The 24,261-nt window shown below is 45.4% G+C and overlaps 1 protein-coding gene across 2 annotated transcripts in view; it reads left to right on the top strand.

Moving 5' to 3' along the window:
- Positions 1–24,009, top strand: part of KLKB1 (kallikrein B1) — a 35,417-nt gene extending 11,408 nt beyond the window's left edge. Inside the window, exons 6-15 of one of the 2 annotated variants that reach the window (XM_010377987.2) lie at positions 1,117–1,226; positions 11,254–11,413; positions 12,528–12,637; positions 12,794–12,956; positions 13,043–13,155; positions 13,311–13,479; positions 16,133–16,308; positions 17,560–17,655; positions 19,306–19,445; positions 23,559–24,009. In XM_010377987.2, coding sequence (XP_010376289.1) covers positions 1,117–1,226; positions 11,254–11,413; positions 12,528–12,637; positions 12,794–12,956; positions 13,043–13,155; positions 13,311–13,479; positions 16,133–16,308; positions 17,560–17,655; positions 19,306–19,445; positions 23,559–23,750 — 1,429 coding nt within the window. In that variant the 3' untranslated portion in view covers positions 23,751–24,009. Of the gene's footprint in view, positions 1–1,116; positions 1,227–11,253; positions 11,432–12,514; positions 12,638–12,793; positions 12,957–13,042; positions 13,156–13,310; positions 13,480–16,132; positions 16,309–17,559; positions 17,656–19,305; positions 19,446–23,558 lie in introns of those variants that run through there. The other variant, XM_030917396.1, reaches the window with a different exon arrangement.
- The last annotated feature ends 252 nt before the right edge of the window (positions 24,010–24,261 follow it).

The following is a 24,261-nucleotide window of genomic DNA, read 5'->3' as shown; positions in this document are numbered from 1 at the left end:
CCAGGCTGGAGTGTAGTGGCGCAATCTCGGCTCACTGCAACCTGTGCTTCCTGGCTTCAGGCAATCCTCCTTCCTCAGCCTCCCGTGTAGCTAGGACTACAGGTGCCCACTACCACACCTAGCTAATTTTTGTGTTTTTAGTAGAGACGGGGTTTTACCATGTTGCTCAGGCTGGTCTGGAACTCGTGATCTCATGATCCACCCACCTCGGCCTCCCAAAGCGCTGGAATTACAGGCATGAGCCACTGTGCCCGGCCCTTCATTTTTTAATTAAATAGTTCATTTAATTTCATTTGTTTCTCTACTCTTTTCCCCTGGCAGGTAATTGTACCCCATCTTCAAAGCCTGGCATCCTCTTCCACCACTTCTCCAAAGGCTGATTCTTTCAGGTCTTTCCTCAGATACCATCCCCTCCAAAGGGCCATTTCTGAGCACTCTCTTTTAAGCCACATTCAGCTCTGTTTATTTCATCCATAGAGCTAGTCACAATTTGATTTTAACTTGTGAATTTCTTTCCTTATTTTTAAATCTCATTTTTGTTTGCATAGATATATGGGGTACAAGTGTAATTTTATTACCTTGGTGTATTGTACAGTGGTAAAGTCTGGGCTTTTGGTATATCCATCACTGGAGTCACGTACATTGTACCAACTAAGCAGCTTTTCAGCACCCGCCCCCTTCCCACCTCTCTATCACCTTCCCAGTCTTACTGTCGATCACTCCATGCTCTTCTCAATTTTGGTGTCATTGTTTCTGAAGCGAAATTTTGGTGTCATTGTTTCTGAAGTCATTTTCTGAAGTCTGTGTCATTTTTCGCTTTCCTGAAGTGAATTTTGGTGTCATTTTTCCTGAAGTTCCATTTGCCCCACACATAGGCCTTGCTTATAGAATGAGGGTTTAGTGTCATGGTGTCTTCTGCCTCATTCTCACCCCAACTTTCCCTTTACCCCTTTGTGCGGAGAAGGATGTCCATTTGATTAATAATGCAAACCCCAACCCACTCGTTATCCGCGTCATTGTTTTTTCCACTGTCCATTTGAATACTAAATGTTACCTGGACTGCTACCTCCACCTCAAAGTGCAGGAAGCAAAGTAACCTCTTTTCTTCCCATTCAGGAACACTTGCCTATTAAAGCACAGTCCCGGAGGAACACCTACCACTATAAAGGTGCTGAATAACGTGGAATCTGGATTCTCACTGAAGCCCTGTGCCCTTTCAGAAATTGGTAATTGTAGGACCACTTCACCTTGTGATTGTAGTAGACGGAATAGGAGCCCCCAGAGATGTCCCTGTGCTGGGCCCCGTACCTGTGCAAGTGTTCCCATAGCTGGCAAAAGCGTTTCTATCCACGGGATTCAGTTAAGGACTTTGAGATGGGGAGTTTACTCTGGATTTTCTCGATGGGCCCAGTGTCCTCACAGGGTTGAGTACTCACAAGGCTAATAAGAAAAAGAGAGAGGCAGAAGCGTCAGAGCCAGAGAGAGGTTTGAAGGTGTTACACTGCTGGCTTTGAAGATGAAGGTCCATGAGCCAAGGAATGCAGGTGGCCTCTAGAAGTTGAAAAGGGTGAGGAAACAGTTTCCCTGTGGAGCATCCTGGAGGAACAAGCCCTGCTGATGTCTTGATTTTAGCCCAGTAAGACCCAATCTCTAGAATGGTAAGATAATAAATTTGTGTTGTTTTGAACCAGTAAGTTTGTGGTTATGCCCCCATAGCAGCAGTTATAGGAACCTAGTACAGTGATGTTGTTATAGGTACAATGATATTGTAGCAAAACTGTAAGGTCATTCCTTGGTTGTGTCCCTATCTAGGGAAATGACTCTACCAGGGGGAGGGAAATAACATTCTGTCATGTCACACATAAAGGTAATTTCAATGGAATTATCCAAAAAATTGCCATGACATTCCACCTCATTTAGCATATCAGGATGTTAATGACAAGATGTTACTGAAACCAAATCTCTTACTGCCAGTTCTCCGCAGTACTGGGTGCTGGCTCTGTGCCTGGCCCCGTATTGGATGCTGGGCTAAGATTTCCCTGTGGAAGATTGGGAAGGTTGGTCACAAGGTGTCTATTTTCCTGTCTTCTCTTTGTGACAGCACACCTTCTCCACGGTGTGTGCCAGGTTCACACGTACTGGTGATGTAATTTTAATGTTCATATTATTTTTTTCTGGGAGAGTTTTTGAAAGCTGCCAGGAGGCAGGACTCGATGCAAGCATGCTCCATTCTGTACCCAGCACTGCTGCTGGAAGGATTTGCTGTACTTACCCAGGGAACAGGCAAGCTCATGCCGTGGTTCTGGGCTGTCGCAGCTGCTGTCCACACCTGGGAGAGCACCCTGGATGGCTCATCTCTGTACTTGCTTTCTTGTTAAATTACAGTGAGTTCACATGTGATTTAATCTGATCAAATGGCCTTTACAGACTGACAAAAATCTGGCTGTTTCAGGCAGTGTTTTGAGCTGCTAAGGGCATGGCTTTTCACTGAGTACATGTTCCCCGTTCCTCAGGGAACACCCAGTAGCTACGTGCCTCCTCAGCCTGGAGTAGGGCTGTCTCCTGGCCTCACTGCCCAGATGAGATTCATAAGTTAGGGATCATCTGTAGTCATCACTACGGATTTGTCCTTAGTTTCACCATGGATTTTTCTAATTTTACAAACAAAACCCCTAAGGCTCCTAGAAGGAGGGCAGAAGTGAAGGTGCTCGGGGGTCATAGAGCTGATGAGCTGAACCAGAACTTGACCCTTGGGTCATGCAGATTTCACATTGCTCACTCCCCATTTTGATTTTTTAATGGATTTAATGGTGTTTTAAAGTCTCCTGCCTCTCAACTCATATGAATTCATCATATTTACAGATTTCCTTCTCTTGCGGTCCATCTTCCTGCATAGATCTGGAGAGATGTCACGATAATCACATCTCCCCAGTGAATTGCAAAACCATTTGCAATTCTGATATGGAAAATCTACCATATGACTTATTAATTCATCAATTGAGGTGATAAATATATTTTTCAAGCCAAAAGTAGGAGAACATAAACTGGAAAAAAAAAGTTTTGTGTTTTTTTTAAATTTTTATCACCACTGGGGAAGAAAGTCTGATAAAAGAACCTGGTTGATGAAATTGCAATTAGTGGGAGCAACATCATGGTTTCTGTTCTGAGACTAACCAGATGGCATACTTGAAATAGAGAATGTCCTAGAAATCAACTGGTTGCTTGGCCAAAATATCTATAAATAGTGCCCAACATAATTAGATAGGAAAAGCAAAGTAAAAGCAATTTTAATAGATTAGGACATTGGGCTGAAGTATTGCATATATTTAATGTCACATGCATCTGTGTGAAGAGACCACCAAACAGGCTTTGTGTGAGCAATAAACCTTTTTAATCACCTGGGTGCAGGAAGGCTGAGTCCAAAAAGAGAGTCAGGGAAGGGAGACGGGGTGGGGCCATTTTACAGGATTTGGGTAGGTAATGGAAAATTACAGTCAAAGGGGTTGTTCTCTGGTGGGCGGGGAGGGGGGGATCAGAAGGTGCTCAGTGGGAGAGCTTCTGAGCCAGGAGAAGGAATTTCACAAGGTAATGTCACCAGTTAAGGCAGGAACTGGCCATTTTCACTTCTTTTGTCATTCTTCAGTTATTTCAGGCCATCTGGGTGTATGTGTTCAGGCTTAGTCCCAGAGGCCTGACATTCCTGTCTTCTCATATTAATAAGAAAAATAAAATGAAATAGGGGTAAAGTGTTGGGGTGGCAAAAATTTTGGGGGTGGTATGGAGAGATAACGGGCGATGTTTCTCAGAGCTGCTTCGAGCAGGATTAGGGGTGGCGTGGGAACCTAGAGTGGGAGAGATTAAGCTGAAGGAAGATTTTGTGGTAAGGGGTGATATTGTGGGGTTGTTAGTGGGAGCATTTGTCATATAGAATGATTGGTGACGACGTGGATATGGTATTGTATGAATTGAGAAACTAAACGGAAGACACAAGGTCTGAATAAGAGAAGGAGAAAAACAGGTATTAAAGGACTGAGAATTGGGAGGACCCAGGACATCTAATTAGAGAGTGCCTAAGGGGATTCAGCATAATTAGTTGCTTGGTTGGTGAGTTTTTGGGCTCTATCCTTGACAGAGTCCTCCTTTTTAAGTTGGAGGCTGAGCTTGGTGAGATGTATTTTTAAAAGACCATTAGTCCATTCTACCTTTCCTGAAGATTGAGGACAGTAAGGTGTATGAAGGTTTTACTGACTACTAAGAGCCTGAGAAACTGCTTGGGTGATTTGACTAATAAAGACCGGTCCATTATCAGATTGTATAGAGGTGGGAAGGCCAAACCAAGGAATTATGTTTTACAGAAGGGAAGAAATGACCACAGTGGCCTTCTCAGACCCTGTGGGAAAGGCCTCTACCCATCCAGTGAAAGTATCTACCCAGACCAAGAGGTATTTTAGTTTCCTGACTCAGGGCATGTGAGTAAAGTCAATTTACCAGTCCTCTGCAGGGGCAAATCCCCAAGCCTGATGTGTAGGGAAGGGAGGGGGCCTGAACAATCCCTGAGTAGTAATAGAATAACAGATGGAACACTGAGAAGTGATTTCCTAGAGGATAGATTTCCACAATGGAAAGGAAAAGAGAGGTTTTAAGAGGCAGGCTAGTGGCTTGTAACCTACATGGAAGAGGTTACAAAATGACGACAGAATAGAATGGGCCTGTGAGGCTGGAAGGAGATATTTACCTTGGTCCAAGAACTATTTGCCTTGTGTGGGAAGAGATTGATAGGTGGAAGTTTCAATGTGGGAGTAGATGGGAGTAACCGATGAAAGGGAGGAAAAACTGGCCATGAGGGACAGAAGTTGGAATGGTAGCTGCTTTTATAGCTACCTTATCAGCATGGGTGTTGCCTTGAGCAATGGGATCTGATGCCTTTTGATGGCCCTTGCAGTGAATGACTCTAGCTTCCTTTGGAAGTAAAGTGGCCTTGAGAAGAGTTTTTATTAAAGAGCTATTAATGATAGAGGACCCTTGCATAGTGAGGAAACCTCTTTCAGCCCATATAACAGCATAGTGGTGTAGGATATGGAAGGCATATTTAGAGTCAGTGTAAATATTGACACATAGTCCCTTTGCAAGAGTGAGGGCCTGAGTTAAGGCAATGAGTTTGGCTTGCTGAGAGGTAAGTTAAGGCAATGAGTTAGGCTTGCTGAGAGGTAGTGGAGGGGTGCAGGGTAGTAGCCTCAATGATAAATATGGAAGATACTATAGCATAGTCTGCCTTTGCTGGTGAGTTGCGATTAGGACTGGTGGAACTGCCATCAATAAACCAAGTGTGATCAGGGTGAGGAACAGGAAAGACGGAAATATGGGGAAATGGAGTGGATGTCAGGTGGATCCGAGAGATACAGCCATGGCGATGGGGGCCAGCCTAAAACAGTAAGGTCAAGTTGTTTGGACAGAAAGGCTACAGGGCGAGGTCCTGGCTCTTGTGTAAGAATTTTGACTGCACAGCCCTGTACTTTGGCTGTGTGTAATGAAAAGGGTTGGAATGAGTTAGGGAGAGCTAGTGTGGGAGCAGCCTCTAGTGCTGTTTTTAAGGAATGGCAGGATGAGTGGCTAAAGGATTTAGGATCTATGGGGTCAGCTAGGTTCGCTTTTGTGAGTTCATATAATGGTTTAGTCAGGATGGTAAAACTAGGTATCCAAAGGCAGAAGTACTTAACAATGCCTAGGAAGAAAAGGAGTTGTTGTTTTGTAGAAGGGGTTGGGGCTTGGGAGATTAGCCAGACACGATCAGCAGGGAGAGCACGTGTGTTCTCAAGAAGAATTATGTCGAGATAGGTAATGGATGAGGAAGAAATTTGGGCTTGACTGAAGTAATGGGTGCTGTCTGTGAAGCCTTGCAGCAGTACAGCCCAGGTAGTTTGCTGAGCCTGATGGGTGTCAGGGTCAGCCCAAATGAAAGCAAAGAGAGGCTGGGATGAAGGGTGCAAAGGATAGTAAAGAAAGCGTGTCTGAGATCCAGAACAGAATAATGAGTTATGGAAGGGTTGTGGAGGGAGGTATTGAGGATAGGAGAGTATATATCCACTGGGTGGATAGGCAAGATAATTTGGTTGATAAGGCACAGATCCTGAACTAACCTGTAAGGCTTGTCTGGTTTTTTGGACAGGCAAAATGGGGGAATTGTAAAGAGCGTTTATAGGCTTTAAAAGGCCGTGCTGTAACAGGTGAGTGATAACAGGCTTTAATCCTTTTAACGCGTGCTGTGGGATGGAATAGTGACGTTGGGCAGGGTAAGGGTGATTAGGTTTTAATGGGATGGTAAGGGGTGCATGATCAGTCGCCAAGGAGGGAGCAGAGGTAACCTACACTTATGGATGAAGGTGGGGACATACAAGGGGAGGATGTGAAGGAGGCTTTGGGGACAAGGGTGGCAATGAGGTGTGGCTGTGGCCTAGGAACAGTCAGGGAAGCAGATAATTTAGTTAAAATGCCTCAACCTAATCAGGGAACTGGGTAGGTGGGGATAACTAAAAAGGAGTGCATAAAAGAATGTTGTCCAAGTTGGCACCAGAGTTGGGGAGTTTTAAGAGGTTTAGAAGCCTGGCCGTCAATACTCACAATAGTTATGGGAGCAAGGGAAACAGGCCCTTGCAAAGAAGGTAATGTGGAGTGCGTAGCAGCTGTATTAATTAAGAAGGGGACAGATTTACCCTCCACTGTAAGAGTTGCCCAAAGCGTCTGTGATGGTCCAGGAGGCTTCCGAGGCGATCAGGCAGCTTTTCAGCTGCTAAGCTGAGAAGATCTGGGAAGGAGTCAGTCAGAGAGCCTTGGGTCAGAGTTCCAGGGGCTCTGGGAGTGGCTGCTGGGTGAGTTGGAGAGTCCGATTTCCACTGAGGTCCCACAAAGATGGGACACGGCTTAGGAGGAATCCTGGGCTGCGGGCATTCCTTGGCCCAGTGGCCAGATTTCTGGCACTTGAAACAAGATCCTGATGGAGGAGGTCCTGGAGGAATGCTTGACCACTGCAGCTTAGCCATTTTGAAGTTTTTGTGTGCTGGAGATGTGGCTGGGTTTTGTCTCACAGCAGAGGCAAAGATTGCAACTCAGAAATAAGTTGCTACTTGTCTGCCTCTACTCTATTATTGTACACCTTGAAGGCAAGGTTCATTAAGTCCTGCTGTGGGGTTTGAGGGCTGGAATCTAATTTTTGGAGGTTTTTTTTTTTTTTTTAATGTCAGGAGCTGACTGGGTGATAAAATGCATATTGAGAATAAGACGGCTTTCTGGCCCTTCTGGGTCTAGGGCTGTAAAGCGTCTCAGGGTTGCTGTCAAAGGAGCCATGAACTGGGCTAGGTTTTTTATATTTGGTGAAAAAGAGCCAAAACGCTAACTGATTTGGGAGAGGTCACATAAAGAAGAAGGAGCATTAATCTTGACTATGCCTTTAGCTCCAGCCACCTCTTTAGGAGGAAATTGTTGGGCAGGTGAGAAGGGCCGGGTGTGAAGCCAGGACCGGGTGCGAGGAGGGGAGGTGATAGAAGGATTATAGGGTGGAGGAGCGGAGGCTGAGGGAGAATTGGGACCTGGCTCAGTCTGGCGAGGAGTAGCCTGGGGAGGAGGGGAGAGGTCAGATGGGTCCATAGAAAAGGAAGATTGGAAAGACTCAGTAACGTTTGGGGTTGGGATTGAGGGTACAGGCGGGAGGGAAAGAAGGAAGATTTGGGATGAGTTGCATTGGGAACAAAGACTAGGGAGGGACTGATGTGTAAAAGAATGCCCGGACGTCAGGCAGCTCAGACCGTTCGCCCATTTTACAACAAGAATTATCTAGATCTTGTAGGATGGAAAAATTGAAAGTGCCGTTTTCTGGCTATTTGGAACCATTGGCAAGTTTGTATTGGGGTTAAGCGGCATTGCAGAAGAAAATAAGGTGTTTAGGTTTTAGGTCAGGTGTGAGCTGAAGAGGTTTTAAGTTCTTGAGAACATAGAGAAGGAGGAGTGGAGGGTGGAAAGTTGCCTATAGTGAAGGAGGCAAGCCCAGAGAAAAGAGAGGGTAGAGACATGGAGAGAAGGGGTAAGGGGTGCTTGCCCCCCAGGAAAGTGGTGCTTGCCACTAAGGGTGAAGGATCAAGACAGGTGTCCCCACGGTGATCAGACACCTCTGAAACATGGGCGCATAATCAAGCAGGTGTCCCTGTAGTGATTAAACGCCAAGGGAAGACTGTCTTCCCGAGTCCATGACCGGCGCCAGAGTTTTGCGTTCACAGATAAAACGCGTCTCCTCTGTCTCTACCAGAAAATGAAATGAATTGAAATTAAGCGAAGGGAGAGATTGAAGGATGGCGCCAAGATTAAAAGGAGAAAGAGGTTGAGGGATAGTGAGAGAGGTTGGATAAGAGAGTAAAAAGGGGCCGTTTACCCGATTTAAAATCTGTGAGATGTTCCTTGGGCTGGTTGGTCTGTGGACCAGAGGTTGTATGTGGATCTTTCTCACAGAGCAAAGAGCAGGAGGACAGGGGATTGATCTCCCAAGGGGGGCCCCCCGATCTGTGTCACGGCACCAAATGTCATGTGCGCCCGTGTGAAGAGACCACTAAACAGGCTTTGTGTGAGCAATAAAGCTTTTTAATCACCTGGGTGCAGCTGGGCTGAGTCAGAAAAAGAGTCAGCGAAGGGAGATGGGGTGGGCCGTTTTATAGGATTTGGGTGGGTAATAGAAAATTACAGTCAAAGGGGTTGTTCTCTGATGGGCAGGGTCGGGGGTCACAAGGTGCTCAGTGGGAGAGCTTCTGAGCCAGGAGAAGGAATTTCACAAGGTGATGTCATCCGTGAAGGCAGGAACCGGCCATTGTCACTTCTTTTGTCATTCTTCAGTCACTTCAGGCCATCTGGGTGTATGTGTGCAGGCTTGGGCTCAGAGACCTGACGTTTAACATGGATAAATGTGAAGTTCTTAGAATCATACATACACATTGGAAAAAATGGGGTTTAATAGCACTTTATAAGAAGACTTGAAGAATGTTTGAGAGTCCACTATGAAGCTGCTGAAAATATCAAGAAAATTTAATTCTTATGTATATAAATAATGTGTCTGTTTTACATGAATTCCCTCTATCAAGTTTGGTATTTTAATATAGCATATATTATTTTTTCATAGTAGATTTAAAATTTTTGATATATAATTTAGATAACATAAAATTAACCCTTTGAAAGTGTAAACTCAGTGGGTTGTAGTATATCCACCTGATTGCACAAGAATCACCACTATCTAGTTCCAGAAGATTTTTATTACCACTGAGGAAGACTGTATCCATTGGCAGTCTTTCTCCATTCCCTACTCCTCCAATTCCCTGGCAACCACTAATCCACTTTCCATGTCTGCGGACTTGACTCCTCGGGACATTTTACATAAATGGAATCATGCAATGCAGCACATTTTGCATCTAGCTTTTTTCATCTGGAGTGTTTTCAAGGCGCATTCATATTCTAGCATATATCAGTACTTTGTTCCTATTTAGGACTAAATAATATTCTATTGTATGAATAAACCATATTTTGTTTATATACTTAGTTTAATGAACATTTGAGTTGTTTCTGGATTTTTTTTTTTTTTTTTTTTTTTTTGCCTCTTATGAATAATGCTGCAATGGACAACAGTTTTTGTGTAGGCATGCATTTTAAATTCTCTTATGTATATACTTAGGATTAAAATTGTTGGATCAAACAGTAACTCCATGTTTAACTTTTTGATGAACTGCCAAACTGTTTTTGAGAGCAGCTACCCAATTTTACATTCTTACCAGCAACAACTGAGTGCTTCAATCTCTCCACAACCTTAACAACACTTGTTATGTTTTTTTTTATTATTGCCTTTCTAGGCAGTGTGAAGTGGTGTCTCACTGTGGTTTTGATATGTATTTCCCTAATGACTAATAATGTTGTGTATATTTTCATGTGCTTATTATCAATTTGAATAAATTATTTGGGGAAATCTCTGTTTAAATCCTTTAGCCATTAAAAATAATTGGGTTATTTTGTTTTCATTGTTGAGCTGTATGAACTCTTTATACACTCTGGATACTACACTCTTGTAACATATATTATTGGCAAAAATTTCTGTGCATCATTAGGTCATCTTTTCACTTTACTGATGGTGTTCTCTGAAGCGCAAAAGTTTTTAAACTTGATGAAATCCAGTCTGGCTTTATTCTTGCATGTGCTTTACCTAATATGCCAAAACCTAATTCATTGTTATGAAGATTTTTGCTTATGATTTGTTCTTAGAGGTTTATAGTTTTAGCTCTTACATTTAGGCATTTAATGCATTTTAAATTAAACTTTGTATATGGTGTAAAATAGGAATCCAACTTAATTCTTGTATGTGGATATTCAGTTATTCCATTGTCTTGAAACCCTTTTCAAAATCAATTTTCTATAAATGTAAGAGTTTATTTTTAGACCATCAGTTCTATCCCATTGACCTATTTGTCTGTCCTAATGCCAGTTACACACAGTCTTGATTACCATAACTTTGTAGTCAGTTTTGAACTCAGACAGTCTGAGTACTTTTATTTTGTTCTTTTTCAAGATTAATTTGGTTATTCCGGATCTTTTGCATTTCCATATGAATTGTAGGTTGGTTGTCAATTTCTGCAACAAAAAGGCAGCAGGATTTTGATAGAGAGTGCATTGAATCTGTAGACCAATGAGTATCAATAGAATTATGTGTTATCAAATTTAGTAAACTACATAAACGATAGGAACACAACTAAAATAAAACTACGATATAAGATCATATTAATGTAATGTTAATAAAAGTGGATTGTCTCCTGTTCTAATTTTAATGGGCACAAGGCATTTTTGTTAATCACTTCTTATTAAAGAATTTTTTATAATATTCAAGAAAATACAACAACAAAAACCCCTCACATTCCTAAGGCCTCAGAGGCAGAGTAATAGAAAGGAAACGTAAACACATGCTGAGTAATGCAAACATTTGGCAACGGTGGTGACTGGAGCTGGGAGCACAGCTTTTATTTCTCTGACATAGGAATTTGCCCCTTAGAGTTGGACCCGTTTTGCCTTCCTCTAAATGGCAAACAGTTTGGAGGTATTTTAAAGGACATTTTTTCACTTAGAATGTTTAGTACCATGAATAATATAAATAGTCATGATTTCCTTAATTATGATGACAAAATACAAGCAAATTTAGCATCGTGTCATTTCCTAAGGAACGTCTCTCTGAGTTCACAGGCTGTCACATGAACATCTTCCAGCATCTTGCCTTCTCAGATGTGGATGTTGCCAGAGTTCTCACTCCAGATGCTTTTGTGTGTCGAACCATCTGCACCTATCATCCCAATTGCCTCTTCTTTACGTTCTATACGAATGCATGGAAGATCGAGTCACAAAGGCGAGTATGCATGGCTAGCACTTGCTGCTGTACTTTCATCAGATTTATTTTAGAGTCTGAGTTTTTAAAAGTTTCGTTCATTTCCCTCAAAACACTTGGATCTGCAGTTTAAGTAGGTACTTTTCTGCCAGGTGCAGATTAGTTAAGAGATTAGCAGACTTCTCTGCCTATCTTCTCTTACTTTAAAACACATGTTACCGGCCGGGCGCGGTGGCTCACGCCTGGAATCCCAGCACTGTGGGAGGCCGAGGCGGGCGGATCGCGAGGTCAGGAGATCGAGACCATCCTGGCTAGCACGGTGAAACCCCGTCTCTACTAAAAATACAAAAAAAACTAGCCGGGCGAGGTGGCAGCGCCTGTAATCTCGGCTACTCGGGAGGCTGAGGCAGGAGAATGGTGTGAACCCGGGAGGCGGAGCTTGCAGTGAGCTGAGATCCGGCCACTCACTCCAGCCTGGGCCACAGAGCCAGGCTCTGTCTCAAAAACAAACAAAAAAACCCAAAACAAAACACATGTTACCATTGAATCCAGGAAGCAATAGCCATGAGAACAAAGAAGGACCTGACGCCTTTGAATGAAGATTCAAAACATATCTTCATGTTTTGTATTAGCTTGGAGTAAAAGCCACTCGCTGGCAGAATATCCCTTAAGCTTGTTGCTGCTTCTCTTTGTTTCAGAAACTAGAGCTCTGTTTATTCTGATCAAGGCTCTGTCTCACTCTCTTTATCTCAGATAACCCACCCTCTTCTACACACAGCATGGAGCTAAGAGAAGGGTGCCTAGTTATGGAATATCAGCAGCAGCATAAACTCCCAGAATTTGTTTTTTGATTTTTTTTTTTTGTTTGTTTTTCCCAGTTAGAAGGTAGACTTCGTCATTGTCCTCTCTTCAGGTTGTCTGTGCCTATTAGTTTTCTCCAGAGGGCGATGTGGTTTGATTTATATTTAATCTCTGCAATTTATTAGAGTCCTGTAGTCGGATTTACTTGGAAGAGAGTTTCCCAAAAGAATAAAATTTGCCAAGTTGCTATTTGGGTGTGAGCTGCTTTTGTATTTGCCTAATACCTTTAATGCAAATTTCTTTCTTTCTCTCTTGCTTTTTTTTTTAAAAATAGAAATGTTTGTTTTCTTAAAACATCTGAAAGTGGCACACCAAGTTCCTCTACTCCTCAAGAAAATACCACATCTGGATACAGCCTTTTAACCTGCAAAAGAACCTTACCTGGTAATGTGATTCAATAATAATATTACATAAAACGTAACATATTTCGTGACTTAACAGCAACAGTGTTGAAACAATCCACAAGGTAACAGAAACTTGTGTAAATGTCGTTCATTGTTTTTCTCATTTGGTATCTTTTCGTGTTTATAATTGACACAGAACCCTGCCATTCTAAAATTTACCCGGGAGTTGACTTTGGAGGAGAAGAATTGAACGTGACTTTTGTTAAAGGAGTGAATGTTTGCCAAGAGACTTGTACAAAGATGATTCGCTGTCAGTTTTTCACTTATTCTTTAGTCCCAGAAGACTGTAAGGAGGAGAAGTAAGGGACATTTTATTTTTCATGATCATTTCATGTTCTTTTTCCCCCAGTGAAAGTTTACTCTTTCTACTGTTCATTTCATCTAGGTGTAAGTGTTTCTTAAGATTATCTTCGGATGGTTCTCCAACTAGGATTACATATGGGACACAAGGGAGCTCTGGTTACTCTCTGAGATTGTGTAACACTGGGGACGGCTCTGGTGAGTAACCTCACTTTTTCATGGAACTGTAAGGGATGTCTGTCATGTTGATAGTGTGCTTAGTCTTAAGGAATTCTGTGTCTTGTTCTCCTTGGTTAGAAGGGACTTTGATTCACTTCTAATTCCAACCATTAGCGTCAACACTCTCGTTTCAGTCTGCACAACAAAAACAAGCTCACGCATTGTTGGAGGAACAAACTCTTCTTGGGGAGAGTGGCCCTGGCAGGTGAGCCTGCAGGTGAAGCTGACGGCTCAGAGGCACCTGTGTGGAGGGTCACTCATAGGACACCAGTGGGTCCTCACTGCTGCCCACTGCTTTGATGGGTAAGTGTTGGATGTATCTCATCCAGAGTCTTACCCTGACTTTTCATTTTGAAGGGTCTATGATCAGCTGCTTCACCATCATGTGACTTTATGAATAGAGACGTGTTAAAGCAGGGATGGTATTCACAACATTTAACTAGCAGAGTCCAAGCACTGACCAGTCTGACCATCATAACAGAGTGTGGTCTCTGTACAGACTGATAGCCCTGGGTGGGTATTCTCCCGCAGAAAGAGAAACAAGCACAATACACCACTCCTCCAACCCACCACCCACCACCAATCCCACCACCAATCCCATCACCAATCCCTCCACCAATCCCACCACCAATCCCACCACCAATCCCACCACCCACCACCAATCCCACCACCAATCCCACCACCCACCACCAATCCCACCACCACCGACCACCAATCCTACCACCAATCCCACCACCAATCCCACCACCAATCCCACTACCCACCACCAATCCCACCACCAATCCCACCACCACCCACCACCAATCCCACCACCAATCCTACCACCCACCACCAATCCCACCATCAATCCCACCACCAATCCCATCACCCACCACCAATCCCACCAATCCCACCACCAATCCTACCACCCACCACCAATCCCACCACCAATCCCACCACCAATCCTACCACCCACCACCAATCCCACCACCAATCCCACCACCACCCACCACCAATCCCACCACCAATCCTACCACCCACCACCAATCCCACCACCAATCCCACCACGAATCCCACCACCCACCACCAATCCCACCACCACCCACCACCAATCCCTGATGTGTTCTTCAAAGACTTATTTCTCAGGCCCATAGAAATGTTACTTCTTGCTTTTTGATTCATAAATATACTAATAATAATTTTTTAAAGTGAGAGTTTTGTACTCCGTATATTTCAACATATATAATTTGATCTATTTCAGTTTTATTGGTCAAATAGTAGACATGTTAGGTAAGTCTTAAAACACTGAGGCTTTGGAGTTAGACAAAACATGGTTTGAGTGACAGCTTTGCTGCTTATTAGAGGTGTGGCCCTAGGAGATTTGTAAATCTCTCTGAGCTTTATTTTATCTAAAATATAAATAATAATAGTACCTAATTTGTAAGATTATTGGGAGGATTAAGTGACACATTTAAAATGCTTAGTACTGTATGTAGAACATGAACACTGCTCAACAAATGTAAACTATGATTTCTATATTCAATAAGAAATGTAGAAATGGACAAAGCATGTGAAAAAGCAAAAGAAATACTAGAAGACACTTGATTTTTCTAAAAAATAAACACAAAGTGTTTTTGTTTTAGTGAAATTCATGCTTAGATGCTGTGTACTAGGATTGAACATACAGCTGCCAAAATATAGCAGTTGGTGGTACACGTGGGTGGAGCAAGACCCCTCCACCTTGTCACTGTGAAGGGCTCCGCCATACATGACCTTGCATGTGGTTTAAAGGTGGTTGACCTGGAAGAAAAGGCCCAAGATGGGAAATAGTAGGTGTCTTTTTTACTAAATGCACTCCAATCTGAGACCAGGGATTTTCATTCTTGAAGGCTCAGTATTTTAAGTTTGTAAGAGATAATAGACATAAAAGTACAATGATTTCATTTAAAAAAAAAAAAAGGCCCCTTTGCACATGATATCTCTGTTATTTTTTCTAGAATATTATGCACACATGCCTTGCACCACTTGGTCATGATAAAGATTTCTAGATCTGCACAGAATAAGGCTTTGCTTTAGATCATAATTTTGGATGTTCTTAGTACGTATTCATCTTTTAAATCAATTTAAATGTTCATACTTCTATATATATATATATGCGCGCACACACACACACACGCACACTTTATTTTAATATTTTATTTATTTATTTATTTATTTATTTATTTATTTATTGAGATGGAATCTCACTCTGTCACCCAGGCTGGAGTGCAGTGGCAGGATCTCGGCTCACTGCAGCCTCCGCCTCCCAGGTTCAAGTGATTCTCCTGCCTCATCCTCCTGAGTAGCTGGGATTACAGGCATGCACCACCACGCCTGACAAATTTTTGTATTTTTAGTAGAGACGGGGTTTCACCATGTTGGTCAGGCTGGTCTTAAACTCCTGGCCTCAAGTGATCCACCCGCCTCGGCCTCCCGAAGTGCTGGGATTATAGGTGTGAGCCACTGTGCCCAGCCGTATAGAGATATTTTAAACAACACTAAAGTCCTCCTACTCTGCCTAATTAGAAGAGCATTAGAAGATCGGTCTGACTTCTTGATAGTTCTGAATTTAATGGAGCAATGAGGTGCAGCTTTGGTGAATGAGCTTAATTTTTCCATGATAAATTGCTAGTCTCTTCCCACTACAGTGTCTCTCAAAAACGGGACAGCAACATTCTTTGTGTTCTCACTTGCAGTAAGTACGCATGATACAATTACATAAATGTACACTTTTCAGTTTGTTAAATATAATCTTCAGAGATTCACGTCTGCCGCTATGGGTGATAAAAAACGACCCGTAGGAGGAATTGCGTAGGAGAAACTACCTCATATGCAGTATTTCCTTCCCAGTTCTCGTTGAAAGAGAGTGATAGGAAAAAGGACCAATATCGAAGGAAGGCCTTCCCAGTTTCAAATAGGTTTTCTTTTTCTCTCCTAGGCTTCCCTTACCGGATGTTTGGCGCATTTATAGTGGCATTTTAAATCTGTCAGACATTACAAAAGAAACACCTTTCTCACAAATAAAAGAGATTATTATTCACCAAAACTATAGAATCTCAGAAGGGAATCATGATATCGCCTTAATAAAACTCCAGGCTCCTTTGAATGACACTGGTATGTAGCGTATGTAAGAAGGTGGATAGCAGAATTGTACTGGATGATATTTTCATATCAGTTTGAACAAGAGGGCAGACCTAGAGAGACTGTGGTTATTTTCTGACTGGTGGAGTTGAGGGAAAGGTGAGGGTTGCATGGGAAGTGAAGATCCCACGACTTGCCATGAAATCTCTTCTACGTATAGAGCAAGAAATGTGAATTAGTTCTTTTAGGGAGGAGCACAGCTGTGTGCAGGTGATGGAGCACAGCTGTGTGCAGGTGATGGAAATAACGGGCGGAGGAGACGTCTGTGCCGTCTGAGAGGCACCGGGCTTCCTTTGACAAGAGTAGCAGAACTGTCATTGCTTTGGGCTTAGGGATATTAGAATGTGTGAGGACCAGTGGGACTAGATATCTACTTCCAGGTATAATTTGGGTAGGAAAGAGACTGATGCCGAAAGAAGCCCTGGAAAGGCTGGAGCATCGTGATCAGAGGTGTTGCCTTTGGAGGTTCATTGCTGCCAGGAGCTGAATACCCACTGTATCCAATAACATTAATGGCCAGGCATGGTGGCTCACCCCTGTAATCCCCACACTTTGGGATGCCCAGGTGGGAGGATTGCTTGAGGTCAGGAGTTTGAGATCAGCCTGGGCAACACAGTGAGACCCTGTCTCTACATAAAATTACAAAAAACCAATTAACTGGGTGTGGTGGTGTGCACCTGTAGTCCAAGCTAGTCAGGAGGTTGAAACAAGAGGATCACATCAGCCCAGGAGGTCAAGGCTGTAGTGAGCCAAGATCGTGCCTCTGCACACAATTATGTGACCTCAGGCAAGTTGCTTTACCTCTTTGCACCTCTTAATTTCCTCATCTGTAAAATGAGGATGATAATTTCTTCCTGGGTTTGTTGTAATAATTAATACATTAAAGCACTTTATGTCTGGAACAGTGAAGACACCCTGCTATGACTATTAAGGATAGCATACACGGAATAAGACGTAGGAACTTCTAAATGCTTTTGACCATAGATTTAGGTTCTGAGTTTTAAGAATGTAACTCAGGAAATTGTAACACCAAAAAAGTCATGTGAAAAATGGTGGTGACAAATTTTCTTGAATCATTAGCCTTAGAAGTTGGGCAGAAAGCAAAAAGGTTACTCTTGGTGCTACTCTATAGAAAGAGAAGACAGAAAAAGAAAAAGATGTATTTTTAAAGTCTATATCCATAACTTTATTTGACCAAACTCTAATTTTAAAATTATGTTTCAGAATTCCAAAAACCAATATGCCTACCTTCCAAAGGTGACACAAACACAATTTATACCAACTGTTGGGTAACTGGATGGGGCTTCTCGAGAGAAAAAGGTACAGCATGATGCTTTAAATATTGCTTCTAGAGCAAGTCTTACATGTTGAAATACATGGAGTGGGTTATTTTAATCGGCTTCTGTCTGAAATTATATCAAACCCCTTTATCTTTCCTACCTATTTATTCCCAAATATTTATTCAGTTATTCTTAAGAAATGTATTTTTGCTTTGGCTTGAAAAAAAAATTTTAGGGAGACTTTTAAGCATCTTACTTTATTCTAAAGATCATTTGCTTGACTTCGCATGAAGGATTGTCCCCATCTAAGGCTGACGAGCCTGTGCAAGACCATCTAGTCCTCAGTGTTAGCAGCATTCTCATCTCCCAATACCATGTTCTCCCATTGATGCTAATGGCCAGGAGCACAGGCAGGTGTGTCGCCTCTCTCTGTGGCCAGTTCTTCATCTTCTTCTTCCAGGGCCTAGGAACCACTTCTCTAATAATGCTTTTAAATGCTTAAATAAAATACACAGGATTACAAAAGAAACCAAGTGAAGGGCAAGACAGTTCTCAAAATACTTTCAAAGAGTACTACAATAATATATATGCCTCCTTTATTAATCCTCTACATAGCAAGTTATTCTAATACCAAACATACTTTTGAAATAGTGGTGAGCATAAATGGCATTTTCACTTATCTGCCACAACTGAAAAGTGATATGAAAATATCTGTAATCTCTGTTGATGGCAAAGTCATAGGTACCACTGATACTACTGTGTTTATTGTCTGCATTCATAATCGAAGGGAGTGGTAGGCTTCATTTGGAGGTTTGTGAAAATGAAGACTTTTTTTCTACACAAATTTATAAACCATGTGAATTCTTTCTGAGGACCTTAGGTTTGCAATTCCTGCTTGTGGGTATCTGGAGTGTTCCAATTGTCCTTGAACTTTTTAGGAAACAGACCAGTCTCCCTTTCCAAAATTATGTTCCTGATAGACACTATGGAGAATAATATCTGTATCATTCTTTACAGAAGAAGGTAGCTTGCCAAACTCTCTCCATCTTTCCCGATTCAGTCCTTAGTTCAAGTAATTCACAGTTTTAGATTTTTTACTGGTAATTTGAGACAAGAAGAAATTAAAAGTAATCTTCACCAGGCAACGAAAGCTCCCAATACTGTTCTCCCCCATGAGAGATGCTCACTTGCATTTACTCAAAAACAAAAGACCCCAAGACCCCTCTGTCGCGACAGCTCAGAGGGCTTTTCAGAAATGATAGGGTTTTAAATTATAATTTTGAATACATAAAACAAAAAAATGAAAAGTGAGAACTTCCAGGCTTTGGATTTTTGTAGGTGATAAATAGAAAATGGGATTTCTGGGGGACTGTTACCGAGATGAGGGAATGGCAGAAGACAGGGAAGCAAGGTCTCCGGCCAGCCCAGAGTGCTGGGTTTGTCCCAATACCACATAGGTAATAAGAGGACAGTGCAGGGCCCTGACTCTCTCTTCCTCTCTCTCTATCTCTCTCTCTGTATGTGTGTGTGTGTGTGTGTGTAACACTACCTTCCTAATTTTTACCATTTGTATTCAAAGATACGGCCCTTATAAAAAACTACAGTGCTCTGATTCACTTGAAAACTTATTTCCATATTTACTATTTATTGTGTTTCCTCCCTCTGAAGTTATATATTGGTTACTTCACAGGTGAAATCCAAGATATTCTACAAAAGGTAAATATTCCTTTGGTAACAAATGAAGAATGCCAGAAAAGATATCAAGATTATAAAATAACCCAGCGGATGGTCTGTGCTGGCTATAAAGAAGGGGGAAAAGATGCTTGTAAGGTAATGCATGAGATTATGAAAAACACAATAGGCTGCTTGAGAAAATTCATTTCAAAATATATTTCCAATAGCATAATTTATTATAGTTTTTTTAAAAATTCAGAGACAAATGATCTGATAAATTTATAAGCAACTTTTAACAAATTGAATAGATACAATACATATTTATATTATTCATGATGTATGTCACAATCTATGCATGTGCTAATTTAAGAGGGACAAAAATACATACAAAAATTGCACTAAAATATAAAAACATTAGATTTCTTTGTCATTGGGATGATGATATCAAGATTTCTTTGTTAGATTTATTTCAGAATTGAAGAGGGGATACAAAAAATACAGGCACATGAGATACTTGGAGAACTTTAAGAAAGTGTGTGTGTGTGTGCGCGCGCGTGTTGCTGTGCGGTGGACTACAGAGAAAGCGCGTGCGCGCGCGCGCGCGTGTTGCTGTGCGGTGGACTACAGAGAAAGCGCGTGGGCGTGCGTGCGTGCGTGTTGCTGTGCGGTGGACTACAGAGAAAGCGTGTGCGTGCGCGTGCGTGTTGCTGTGCGGTGGACTACAGAGAAAGCGCGTGCGTGCGTGCGTGTTGCTGTGCGGTGGACTACAGAGAAAGCGTGTGCGTGCGCGTGCGTGTTGCTGTGCGGTGGACTACAGAGAAAGCGTGTGCGTGCGTGCGTGTTGCTGTGCGGTGGACTACAGAGAAAGCGCGTGCGCGCGCGCGCGTGTTGCTGTGCGGTGGACTACAGAGAAAGCGCGTGCGCGCGCGCGCGCGTGTTGCTGTGCGGTGGACTACAGAGAAAGCGCGTGCGCGCGCGCGCGTGTTGCTGTGCGGTGGACTACAGAGAAAGCGCGCGCGCGCGCGTGCGTGTTGCTGTGCGGTGGACTACAGAGAAAGCGTGTGCGCGCGCGCGTGCGTGTTGCTGTGCGGTGGACTACAGAGAAAGCGTGCGCGCGCGCGTGGTGTTGCTGTGCGGTGGACTACAGAGAAAGCGTGCGCGCGCGCGTGCGTGTTGCTGTGCGGTGGACTACAGAGAAAGCGTGCGCGCGCGCGTGCGTGTTGCTGTGCGGTGGACTACAGAGAAAGCGTGCGCGCGCGCGTGCGTGTTGCTGTGCGGTGGACTACAGAGAAAGCGTGCGCGCGCGCGTGCGTGTTGCTGTGCGGTGGACTACAGAGAAAGCGTGTGCGCGCGCGTGCGTGTTTGCTGTGGCGTGGACTACAGAGAAAGCGTTGCGCGGCGCAGTGCGTTTGCTGTGCGGTGGACTACAGAGAAAGCGTGTGCGCGCGCGTGCGTGTTGCTGTGCGGGTGGACTACAGAGAAAGCGTGTGCGCGCGCGTGCGTGTTGCTGTGGCGGTGGACTACAGAGAAAGCGTGTGCGCGCGCGTGCGTGTTGCTGTGCGGTGGACTACAGAGAAAGCGTGTGCGCGCGCGTGCGTGTGCTGTGCGGTGGACTACAGAGAAAGCGTGTGCGCGCGCGTGCGTGTTGCGTGTCGGTGGACTACAAGAAAGCGTGTGCGCGCGCGTGCGTGTTGCTGTGCGGTGGACTACAGAGAAAAGCGTGTGCGCGCCGCGTGCGTGTTGCTGTGCGGTGGACTACAGAGAAGCGTGTGCGTGCGTGCGTGTTGCTGTGCGGTGGACTACAGAGAAAGCGTGTGCGCGTGCGTGCGTGTTGCTGTGCGGTGGACTACAGAGAAAGCGTGTGCGCGTGCGTGTTGCTGTGCGGTGGACTACAGAGAAAGCGTGTGCGCGTGCGTGCGTGTTGCTGTGCGGTGGACTACAGAGAAAGCGTGTGCGTGCGTGCGTGTTGCTGTGCGGTGGACTACAGAGAAAGCGTGTGCGCGCGCGTGCGTGTTGCTGTGCGGTGGACTACAGAGAAAGCGTGTGCGTGCGTGCGTGTTGCTGTGCGGTGGACTACAGAGAAAGCGTGTGCGTGCGTGTTGCTGTGCGGTGGACTACAGAGAAAGCGTGTGCGTGCGTGCGTGCGTGTTGCTGTGCGGTGGACTACAGAGAAAGCGTGTGCGCGTGCGTGCGTGCGTGTTGCTGTGCGGTGGACTACAGAGAAAGCGTGTGCGTGCGCGTGCGTGTTGCTGTGCGGTGGACTACAGAGAAAGCGTGTGCGTGCGCGTGCGTGTTGCTGTGCGGTGGACTACAGAGAAAGCGTGTGCGTGCGTGCGTGTTGCTGTGCGGTGGACTACAGAGAAAGCGGCTCGCGCGCTCGCGTGTTGCTGTGCGGTGGACTACAGAGAAAGCGCGCGCGCGCGCGCGCGCGTGTTGCTGTGCGGTGGACTACAGAGAAGCGCGCGCGCGCGCTCCGTGTTGCTGTGCGGTGGACTACAGAGAAAGCGCGCGCGCGCCGCGCGGCGTGTTGCTGTGGTGTGGACTACAGAGAAACGTGCGCGCGCGCGCGTGCGTGTTGCTGTGCGGTGGACTACAGAGAAAGCGTGCGCGCGCGCGCGTGCGTGTTGCTGTGCGTGGACTACAGAGAAAGCGTGCGCGCGCGCGTGCGTGTTGCTGTGCGGTGGACTACAGAGAAAGCGTGCGCGCGCGCGCGTGCGTGTTGCTTGCGGTGGACTACAGAGAAAGCGTGCGCGCGCGCGTGCTTTGCTGTGCGGTGGACTACAGAGAAGCGTGTGCGCGCGCGTGCGTGTTGCTGTGCGGTGGACTACAGAGAAAGCGTGTGCGCGCGCGTGCGTGTTGCTGTGCGGTGGACTACAGAGAAAGCGTGTGCGCGCGCGTGCGTGTTGCTGTGCGGTGGACTACAGAGAAAGCGTGTGCGCGCGCGTGCGTGTTGCTGTGCGGTGGACTACAGAGAAAGCGTGTGCGCGGCGTGCGTGTTGCTGTGGCGGTGGACTACAGAGAAAGCGTGTGCGCGCGCGTGCGTGTTGCTGTGCGGTGGACTACAGAGGAAAGGTGTGCGCGCGCGTGCGTGTTGCTGTGCGGTGGACTACAGAGAAAGCGTGTGCGCGCGCGTGCAGTGTGCTGTGGCGGTGGACTACAGAGAAAGCGTGTGCGCAGCGCGTGCGTGTTGCTGTGCGGTGGACTACAGAGAAAGCGTGTGCGCGCGCGTGCGTGTTGCTGTGCGGTGGACTACAGCAGAAAGCGTGTGCGCGCGCGTGCGTGTTGCTGTGCGTGGACTACAGAGAAAGCGTGTGCGCGCGCGTGCGTGTTGCTGTGCGGTGGACTACAGAGAAAGCGTGGTGCGTGTGCGTGCGTGCGTGTTGCTGTGGTGGACTACAGAGAAAGCGTGTGCGCGTGCGTGCGTGTTGCTGTGCGGTGGACTACAGAGAAAGCGTGTGCGCGTGCGTGCGTGTTGCTGTGCGGTGGACTACAGAGAAAGCGTGTGCGTGCGTGCGTGTTGCTGTGCGGTGGACTACAGAGAAAGCGTGTGCGCGCGCGTGCGTGTTGCTGTGCGGTGGACTACAGAGAAAGCGTGTGCGTGCGTGCGTGTTGCTGTGCGGTGGACTACAGAGAAAGCGTGTGCGTGCGTGCGTGCGTGTTGCTGTGCGGTGGACTACAGAGAAAGCGTGTGCGTGCGTGCGTGCGTGCGTGTGTGCGGTGGACTACAGAGAAAGCGTGTGCGTGCGCGTGCGTGTTGCTGTGCGGTGGACTACAGAGAAAGCGTGTGCGTGCGCGTGCGTGTTGCTGTGCGGTGGACTACAGAGAAAGCGTGTGCGTGCGTGCGTGTTGCTGTGCGGTGGACTACAGAGAAAGCGTGTGCGCGTGCGTGCGTGTTGCTGTGCGGTGGACTACAGAGAAAGCGTGTGCGTGCGTGCGTGTTGCTGTGTGGTGGACTACAGAGAAAGCGTGTGCGTGCGTGCGTGTTGCTGTGTGGTGGACTACAGAGAAAGCGTGTGCGTGCGTGCGTGTTGCTGTGTGGTGGACTACAGAGAAAGCGTGTGCGTGAGCGTGCGTGTTGCTGTGCGGTGGACTACAGAGAAAGCGTGTGCGTGCGTGCGTGCGTGTTGCTGTGCGGTGGACTACAGAGAAAGCGTGTGCGTGCGTGCGTGCGTGTTGCTGTGTGGTGGACTACAGAATTTTAGAGGTGGTCACTTATTTGAATCCCACTGTCATAACTTTCGACCATTTTATTTTTCCCCTGTGACTCAGGGAGATTCCGGGGGTCCCTTAGCTTGCAAACACAATGGAATGTGGCGTTTGGTGGGCATCACCAGCTGGGGTGAAGGTTGTGCCCGCAGGGAGCAACCTGGTGTCTACACCAAAGTCGCTGAGTACATGGACTGGATTGTAGAGAAAACACAGAGCAGTGATGGAAACGCTCGGATACAGGCGCCAGCGTGAGGAGCAGCCCAGCGTCTCGGCGATTTTTACAACCTGGGTTCAAGTCAAATTCTGAGCCGTGGGGGTCCTCATCTGCAAAGTATGGAGAGTGGCATCTACTTTGCATCCTGTCATAAGGACACAAGACAGTGCACTCAGAGCTGCTGAGGACGATGTTTTGCTGAAGCCAGCTTTCAGCGTTCAGTAACTGGGAGCTGATAATGTGAAGTCGCAACCGGGATCTCCATGATTGTGTGTTGTAAAATAAAATGGTGAAAGACCACAATTAGCAAGTGTTTTCTTCTGGTTGTGAAACAGAACTGAAAGTAAGTGGTCGAGGTTCTAGCACAGTGCCTGGAATCCCTCTAATGGCACTACTTCTTCTGGAACTCAGTCTATCTCAAAGATGTAATTTCCTCTCCTTGCTGCACCTGGTTAGCCACTGAAAGCCACGATTTCCTGCTTCACTTGTGGCAAAGAGCTAGCAGGCTTGGGTTTCGTTCTGCCGAGTGGAAGGGAGAACAACTGCGTC

Source organism: Rhinopithecus roxellana, chromosome 2 (assembly GCF_007565055.1).
Source record: "Rhinopithecus roxellana isolate Shanxi Qingling chromosome 2, ASM756505v1, whole genome shotgun sequence".
Taxonomy (NCBI): Eukaryota; Metazoa; Chordata; class Mammalia; order Primates; family Cercopithecidae; genus Rhinopithecus; species Rhinopithecus roxellana.
This window is presented reverse-complemented; position numbering and strand designations above follow the sequence as displayed.